The sequence below is a fragment of the Solanum pennellii genome, chromosome 5, assembly GCF_001406875.1.
Source record: "Solanum pennellii chromosome 5, SPENNV200".
NCBI classification, from domain to species: domain Eukaryota; kingdom Viridiplantae; phylum Streptophyta; class Magnoliopsida; order Solanales; family Solanaceae; genus Solanum; species Solanum pennellii.
This window is the reverse complement of record NC_028641.1, coordinates 40,048,670-40,058,510: the sequence shown is the minus strand read 5'-3', so window position 1 is coordinate 40,058,510 and position 9,841 is coordinate 40,048,670. Positions and strand designations below refer to the sequence as shown.

Here is a 9,841-nt window from a genome sequence, read left to right as displayed (position 1 = left end):
TATATATATATATATATATATATATATATATATATATAAAATGAATCTTCATGATAAAGTGAGACTAAATGAACATGTTGAGGGAGGGAGGGAGTATATTAGAAGGCTGACATCTCACTCTTGTACTTTACTATATTATATAGTACAAGAGGCAGATGTTGTTGCTGAGGCTCCCAAAGAAAATGGGAAGGATACAAGATAATGGATGCGTCAGACGTGGGTGTATGAGCTATCATGTTAAGATACAGTATTGACCTTGTAAGTTGTTTTTGTCCCCCACATACCAATTCTGTTTTGTCCTACATATGCTCACTATAAAGTAAGGCAACAAAGAGGTAGCTAGATTTACGGTCTGATATATGCAATTCATGATTTTGTAGCTACTTTTGTTGGAAAAAGAGTACCACTTATGCTGATTCTGGTAGTTGTTAATATATGTTATGTTTCTGATATTTATTGATACAGATCAGTCGAACATTCTCAATGTTGTATAGAAATGTGATTTCTTCAACTAAGGGGTGGTTTTCAGTTTTGTAAGACCTCAAGATTCAAATCTCTGTGTTTTAGGAAGTTTTCATATCCAAAGTAACTTACAAAAATAATCTGACAACTCATTATTAATAACTGCTAGACAAAAATATAATATGAGGTCGGTAAGTGTTATCAATTAGGTTTTAGATCCATATCTTAAGGAAGATAACCTTGCATATATTCCCTTCCAAGTATAACAAGAAAAAAAAGTTACGAGGGTTACAGACATGGAGTCATATATCCATCAAAAATATATGAATACACTTCTTTTTTTTTTCTCTGAGAAGAAGCAATGAGTTGTTTGATAAGGGTTTGGACCAGCTTGGTGAAACATCGGTTTAGAGTTCAAAGCAGCATGACATCTCTTCAAGTAATGTCGCAACTTGAAATTTGGGAGTTCAGTTTCTTTCTGTTTTAGCATAGGCCATGATTTGGGGTGATTCTTAACTTTTTTTTTCCGTTAGATATACAAAGTAATGGTGATTATTATTTTCTTTCAAATATGACTCTTGATGGTTTACTTACATATTGCCAAGTAAGAGACCAGTAAGCAGAGTTACATATGTACTTTATATTTGGAAACGAGCAACAAGTTCAATTTGATCCTTATGAAAAAATGATTTTTTTCGCCGATCCCTGTGAAATTTGGTGTATGAAACTTGAGGAGTTCAATGTACAGCAAAAGATGATCTAGAGAATTTTTGTACGAGTTAGTTGTCTCATCCTTACATATTAAACATGACACGACAAACACACACACTTAGAAAGTTACTTTTGATTGATTCATGTGGGTATCAAACCACACAATATGCTCCTCCTATAACAAGAAAACTAAATAGTTTTCACTTGCTCTGAAGCAGGTTAAGGTGACATTCATCTATATTTTCAGTTATGTTATTCTACAGGTACTTCAAAGCAGACAACTACATAGTTTGGATGCATTGCTGGTTACTAAACAATTGTAGACTAAATATTTCCACTCATTAATGTATAATTCCTCTACTTTGAATATTACCATCGTTACTGAATATTTGCTATAGTTGGTCCTCATGCGTCTATTAGTTTTGCGGACATATCAAAATTTCAAGTAGACAAACATATGCCTAAAATGTTGATGTTGGGCCCGTGTCAGCACGCGCAACCATCATCTACTCTTATTAAAATGCTAAATGGTGGTTGCCTACACCCTTTTTTTACTTTGTAACTCCATTTTAGTTGAGGATAATATATATATATATATATATATATATATATATTGAAAGAGTTGGTTTTGGTTCTTGTGGAATCAAACTAAATGGAAGATGAATTAATATGAATATTTGGTAGGAAGATAATTAGTACAAAATACAAGTCAAAGATTGTATCTTGGTAGGTGAAAGTTAGGCAAACCATAAAATGGTTTGCTATCTTAACCTTTACAATTTTGACACATAGTGATTTCATGGATGACATCAATAGGATGAATTTATTCCTATAAATAGGTAGCTCTTAATTCATTTTCAAATCATCCTTTCACTTGCCTTCTCACCTTCTAAGGCATTGTGTTCTCTCTCTTGTAGTATTTCACTTATATTCTTTGTATAGTGAAATAAATATTGGTGCAGTTGTTCTTTGGTGGACGTAGGATCATTTTGATCCGAACCACGTTAAATATTGTTGTTCTTCCTTGTTCTTTAGTTTCACGTTTCCGCTAACAATTGGTATCAGAGCAAGGTTCTGTCTGAGTATGCTCTGTGGTTGCAGCACAGTCTGAACTTCCACATCAGAAAAGGATTACTTTGGTTTTCTGTAGTTCCAAATACATTGTAGTAGAAAAGGAAGAACAAGTAAAAAAAAAATGAGTTCCATGAAGTTTGAAATTGATAGATTTAGTGGGCGCAACAACTTCAATATCTGGAAAATCCAGATGATAGCGTTACTGCGGAGGGAAGGTTCAATCCATGCTATTGACGGAAAGTACCCCGATAAGATATCGGATTCCGACAAAGAAAAGATTGAAGGAGATGCATTGAGTGCAATCCAACTGTCCCTTGCACCTAACGTACTTTGTGAAGTGAGTACAAGTACCGAAGAGACGGCCAAAGAGTTATGGGAAAAGCTGGAAGGGCTTTACCAGGACCAGTCAGTGACAACAAGGATGTTGTTACAACGGCGTCTTCATACATTTAAGATGGATTCAGGTACTTTGTTGCAAGACCATCTAGATGCGTTCAATAAACTTGTGATGGACTTACAAACTGCTGGAATTAAAAAGGACGAGGAGACACTTGCATGTTCTTTACTATTTTCATTGACTTCAAAATATCGTGATATTGAGAATTCAATGATGTATAGCAAACAACCTATTAAACTTGAGCAAGTGCGGCAAGCACTAAACTCTTGTGATGTGCGGATGCATTTTGAAGGAGACAAAAGTGACGAAGCTAGTGGACTCTTTGTAAGAGGTCGTACTAGCCAAAAGGGAAGGAGCAAATCGAAGTACAGATCAAAGTCTCGTGTGAACAAAAAGAATGCGGAGTGTTGGGGCTGTCACAAGAAGGGGCACTTTGAACGAGATTGCCCTATGTCGAAGTCCAAAGAAAAGGCGAGTGCATCCATTGTTGAGAAAGTACATGATAATGATGATGATTATGTACTAACAACATCATGCAATAATGGAGTCTATGACAACAAATGGATCTTAGACTCTGGTTGTACTCTGCATATGACATTCCGAAAAGATTGGTTCAGCAGCTATGAAACAAGCAGAGGAACTGTATTAATGGGCAATAATGCAACTTGTAAAATAGTTGGCATTGGTTTAGTTCATGTTCGCTGCCATGATGGAATCATGAGGACTATTACAGAAGTCCGTCATGTTCCTGATCTAAAGAAGAATTTGATCTCCCTGGGTACTTTAGATAAACAAGGCTATAAGTACATGAGTGAAGGAGGAACTATGAAAGTGACTAAAGGGTCTTTAGTCATGTTGAAGGCCAAGCTGGAGGATGGCCTCTACACACTTGCGGGAAGCACCATTATTGGCTCTGTAAATGCATCTACAGTGCAGTTATCTAATGATGACAAGGCAAAATTATGGCACATGAGACTAGGCCATATGAGCGCACGAGGATTGGAGATGTTGAGCAACCGCAACCTTTTGAATGGTGAGAAGATCAGCACACTTGAATTTTGTGAGCACTGCGTCTTAGGGAAGCAGAAAAAGGTCAGCTTCAGCACTGGCAAGCACAAGACGGGAGGGGTGCTAGACTACATCCATTCAGATTTATGGGGTCCCTCTAAGCTTCCATCAAAGGGAGGAAAGAGGTATCTTCTCACATTCATTGATGATTTTTCACGAAAGGTTTGGGTGCGTTTCCTGAAGACAAAAGGTGATGCTTTTGAAGCATTTAAAGAGTGGAAGATTTTGGTTGAAAATCAAATTGAGAGGAAAATCAAGTATCTTCGCACGGACAATGGCTTGGAGTTTTGCAGTGAAGAGTTCAATGATTTCTGCAAGGTTCATGGGATCGCAAGGCATAAGACGGTCAGGCACACACCACAGCAGAATGGAGTTGCCGAGAGAATGAACAGAACTCTTCTTGAGAAGGCTCGTTGTATGCTCTTACAAGCTAAGATGTCCAAAGTATTTTGGGCTGAAGCAGTTCATACTGCTTCTCATATTGTCAATCGGTCTCCAGCATCAGCGATTGACTTTAAGACTCCGAATGAGGTCTGGTCAGGTGAACCCTCTAACTATTCATACTTGCGAATATTTGGGTGTCCAACTTATTATCATGTTAATGAAGGTAAGCTTGAACCAAGGGCTAAAAAGGCCATATTCGTAGGGTATGTTGATGGAGTAAAAGGGTACAAACTATGGTGTTTGTCTTTACTCAAATTTGTAGTTAGTAGAGATGTTACCTTTGATGAATCCTCTATACTTGATCCTCGTAAAGTTTCTATGGAGTTATCTAGAAACGAGAACAACGAGCAGGTGGAGCTACCGGTGGAGCTTACCAAGAAACGGGATCAAGAGACTCAAAGTGATGAGTCAAAAGATGCAGAAGAACTTGCTTCCAATGAACCATACACAATTGCGAAGGGAAGGGACAAAAGGCGGATACGGAAACCGGAACGTCTTATAGAGCAAGAAAATCTGATTGCACAAGCGTTCGTAGCTGCAGAAGAAGAGATTAAGGATCTCGAGCCCTCTTCGTATATTGAAGCAACTTCTTGCAAAGATGCTGCACAATGGCAGTTGGCCATGATGGAAGAGATGGAGTCTCTTCACAGAAATGAGACATGGGTCTTAGTTAAAAGGCCAAAGGGGATGAGGACAGTTGGATGCAAATGGGTCTACAAAAAGAAAGAAGGTATTCCAGAAGTGGAAGCTGCTAGGTTCAAGGCGAGATTGGTTGCAAAGGGTTTCAGTCAGAAGGAGGGAATTGACTACAATGAGATCTTTTCTCCAGTCGTGAAACATAGCTCAATTCGCGTGCTGCTAGCATTGGTTGCACAATTTGATTTAGAGCTTCAACAGCTTGATGTCAAAACTGCTTTTTTACATGGTGATCTAGAAGAGACAATCTATATGGATCAGCCTGAAGGTTTCCTAGCTGAAGGAAAAGAAGACCATGTATGCCAACTGAAGAAGTCTTTGTATGGTTTGAAGCAATCCCCTAGACAGTGGTACAAGAGGTTTGATGCATTCATGACTACACATGGATTTTCGAGGAGTGCATTTGATAGTTGTGTGTATCACAAGAAGATGTCTGGTAACTCTATGATTTATCTTTTGTTGTATGTTGATGATATGCTTATTGCTGCTAACAACATCACAGAGATAAATATTTTGAAGAAACTGTTGAGCAAGGAATTTGACATGAAGGATCTAGGAGTTGCAAAGAAAATCCTTGGAATGGAAATTTCAAGAGAAAATGGTGTTGTACATCTTTCTCAGAAGAGGTACATCCGAAAAGTTCTTGAAAGATTCAATATGGATATGAGCAAGCCTGTAAGTACACCTTTAGCTTCTCATTTCAAGCTTTCAGAGTTACAAATGCCTCAATCTATGGATGAGGTGGAGCATATGTCAAAGGTTCCTTATGCGAGTGCAGTTGGTAGCATTATGTATGCTATGGTATGCACACGTCCAGATATTGCCCAATCTGTAAGTGTAGTAAGCAAGTACATGGCAAATCCAGGAAAAAGGCATTGGGAAGCTGTCAAGTGGATATTGAGATATCTCAAAGGAGCTCCTGATGTTGGCCTAACCTTTCGGAAAAGTGAAGGTATTTCAATTCTCGGTTATGTTGATTCTGACTATGCAGGGGATCTTGATCGAAGGAGGTCCACAACTGGATACATCTTTACTCTCGTTGGCAGTGCCGTTAGTTGGAAATCGACTTTACAGTCGATTGTCGCTTTGTCTACAACAGAGGCAGAATATATGGCAGCAACGGAGGCAGTGAAAGAAGCTATCTGGTTGAAAGGTTTGGTGGCAGAATTGAGTTCAGCTCAGCTTAAATCAATTCTAAAATGTGATAGTCAAAGTGCTATTCATTTGATTAAAAATCAAAGATTTCATGAGCGCACCAAACACATTGATGTCAGATTTCATTTTATTCGAGATGTCGTAGAAAAGGGAGCTATCAAGGTTGAGAAGGTTATCACAGACGATAACGCTGCAGACATGTTGACCAAAATAGTCCCGCTTGCCAAGTTTGCACACTGCAAGGACTTGGCGGGAGTATGATGCAACTCTAAGAGAACAACTGCTAGGTGGAGCTGGTATGTTCAACAAAGGTTTGATTCTTCTTGTTTCTTACAATGGGATTGCCCAGTAAGCTTAGAAGTTTTGGCCGGAGTTGTTTATACGCATGCTTGGAACACAAACCAAGGTGGAGATTGAAAGAGTTGGTTTTGGTTCTTGTGGAATCAAACTAAATGGAAGATGAATTAATATGAATATTTGGTAGGAAGATAATTAGTACAAAATACAAGTCAAAGATTGTATCTTGGTAGGTGAAAGTTAGGCAAACCATAAAATGGTTTGCTATCTTAACCTTGACAATTTTGACACATAGTGATGTCATGGATGACATCAATAGGATGAATTTATTCCTATAAATAGGTAGCTCTTAATTCATTTTCAAATCATCCTTTCACTTGCCTTCTCACCTTCTAAGGCATTGTGTTCTCTCTCTTGTAGTATTTCACTTATATTTTTTGCATAGTGAAATAAATATTGGTGCAGTTGTTCTTTGGTGGACGTAGGATCATTTTGATCCGAACCACGTTAAATATTGTTGTTCTTCCTTGTTCTTTAGTTTCACGTTTCCGCTAACATATATATATATATATTAGTTTTATGGCACGTGAGTTTGCACGTGTGTATCGTATATATAGTATATGATTTTCTAAAATAGAATTAATATTATTAAATTATAGCTTTTTATTAAATAATTATAATTGAACGAGCATTGGACAAGTCTTTTAAATTATTTGTACATATTGTCATAGAGTTAAATTTTTTTTAGATCAAAATGACAAGATATCATTAAAACATTTTATAATACATTGAAAGTTTAAATATGAGAGAAAGTGATATTTCTTTAATAATATTATTTTTTATTTCACTCAATTTTGTAAACAAATCTAACCAATAAAATAGCAAAAGAATAAAATAAATATATGTCACCAATAGCTATTTCTCTTGAAAATTAATAGATGAATAATGTGACTACATATTTCTCTTGAAAATTAATAGATTTGAATAAAATATAAAGTATTATTTATAGAATCATTAATTTAGTTTACGATCATTTTATGATCAACTACTACTTTCTTATCTATTTGTACCTTCTAATTAATCACTTTACTTTCTCTGCTTCATTTTTACATGCATATCTATTAAAAAATAAGTATATATTATCATGACTATGTTATAATATTATAAGTAAAAGTGAAAATCTATTTTTGAAATAGTGAATTTAACATTAAAACTAATAATTCAATTGACTACATTTATATACATTGTTTTAGCAAAATTAGGAAGAAACTACTTCGTTTGAGGGAAAAAATAAAAAATAAAAAAACAAAGGAGAAATATCTAACCCAAATCATTTGCCTTTTTTCATATATATTTAGTAATATTGTCTCTTTCCACAATTTTTCGTCACTGTTAACACATGAAAATGGTAAGATAAAATACAAGTGTGAATTGATTATATGATTTACTATAATTTTTTCACCAACTCTTTCTATAAGGTAATGAGATAGTCAAAAAGTAGGAGTGAGTTAGATGTTAGTTAGGTTGTTTCAAGAAAACAGTTAGGAAGGTAGTTAGTTACTTAGTTAGTATATAAATACATAGCCTTGATTGTAATGTTACATATCATTGAATACAGAAAATTTTTTCTTCATCTGTTTCATCTCTTTCAATTTTATTTCTCTCTTGAATTCATAGTAAATCTCTTCATGATATCAGAGCGGGTGATAAACAACAAAAAAAATTCATCTGTGTATTGCGTCTGAAGAACAAAATCTTGGGAACTCTGCTTCGTCTTGGAATTTGGAGAATTGCAGAATTCTCATTGTCTTCTGCAAATCAATTTGAAGAAGGAAGATTATAATCATGACTGGTGAACAAACCACAACAACTAGTAGTGTTGGTGGAGTTTCTGGAAATCCAAGCGTCATTCAAATGAGTCAAGGGGTTGATTACAATCATCCCTTGTTCTTGAGTCCTGTTGATATCAGCGGAGTTAATCTGATCTCGTTTCATCTTGTTGGAATTGAGAACTATGCATTGTGGAGTAGGTCAATGAAGTTGGCATTACTTGGAAATGAAATTGGGCTGATAGATTGTTCTTTCAAACAAGAGGATGCAAGTGAAGAACTAAAAGGTCAATGGGAGAGAGTGAATGTTATCGTTTTGTCTTGGCTTCTAAATTCTATGTCAAAGAGTTTGTTAGGAGGAGTGGCATTTGCATCATCAGCTCGAGCTGTGTGGAATGACTTAAAGGAAGGGTTTGATCAACCTAATGTATCAAGAACTTTCAATTTACATAAAGAAATCACAACCCTGCAACAAGAAACAGACTCCGTATCAGTATACTTTACTAAGCTTAAAATCTTATGGGATGAATTTAAGACATCGGTTCCATCCCATGGGTGTAATTGTGAACAATCAAAAGGTTTTGTAGATCATCTTAATCGTCAAAAATTGTATCAATTCTTGATGGGGTTGAATGAATTATTTAGTTAGGCAAGAAGTCAAATCTTTTTAATGGTTTCTATTCCTACTGTGGATCAGGCTTATGCCATGGTGGTGAATAATGATTATCAAAAGGTGACTTCTAGTAGGTCAAGTATGAGTCTTAATTATGTGGGGAACACTGGAATGGATCCTTTGGCAATGTACTCAAGAACTGGTGGATGACTCCCTCTTGTAGACCTTCTATTTCCCATTATATGAGAACCACTAGGCACAACATTTTGTTCTTGAACTATATCCTCTTCCACTCTATCTTGTTCAACATTCTCAGTCAAGTTTCTTCTTGCTTCTGCACCGGATTGAGTTTGTTGTATATTACTATAACCTTCTTTCCAATAGAGTAATGATATAGTCAAGAAGTAGGAGTGAGTTAGATGTTATTTAGGCTGTTTCAAGAAAACAGTTAGGAAGGTAGTTAATTACTTAGTTAATATATAAATACATAGCCTTGATTGTAATGTTACATATGATTGAATACAAAAAAAAATTTCCTTCATCTCTTTGAATTTTATTGCTCTCTTGAATCATAGTAAATCTCTTTGTAAGGTACCTCAAATTTCATTGAATTTCGAACTTGATCAATTTTTGCAAATAACACTATAGATTTTTGTAAGAAGAAGAAGAGTGGAGAAAATAAAATTGTAGCTTAAAAATTTGAGGAAACCCCTTTATTTATAGCTACCAAATAGTAGTATGAATAGGAGTTAATTGTGTCTCATCCGAAAAGTCACAATTTTTCGAAAAAATCACTACTTATTAGAAAAGTCACTACCCTTTAGAAAAGTCATAACCCTTGGAAAAAATCACAACCCTTTGAAAAAGTCACAACTTATTAAAAAAGTCAAAACCAGTCAATAAGTCACAACCCTTTGAAAAAGTTACAAGTCATTGAAAAAGTCACAAATCTTCAATTTGAAAATATATCTACTTTCAACATAATAAAATTAATAAAATTAATAAATAAAAGATTGAGTATTTTTAATTAGGAGTATTATAATAATTCAGCACTTATGTTTAAAAGTTTATGCTTTTAACATATATATATATATA

The 9,841-nt window shown here is 35.3% G+C and overlaps 1 protein-coding gene across 1 annotated transcript in view; it reads left to right on the top strand.

The window, feature by feature from the left end:
* LOC107019494 overlaps nt 1-9,297 on the top strand; it is a 14,869-nt gene extending 5,572 nt beyond the window's left edge. Inside the window, exon 2 of the mRNA XM_027917304.1 lies at nt 8,003-9,297. Within this exon, the coding sequence (XP_027773105.1) occupies nt 8,150-8,782 (633 nt within the window). The 5' untranslated portion in view covers nt 8,003-8,149 and the 3' untranslated portion in view covers nt 8,783-9,297. The remainder of the gene's footprint in view (nt 1-8,002) is intronic.
* Nucleotides 9,298-9,841: the final 544 nt, after the last annotated feature.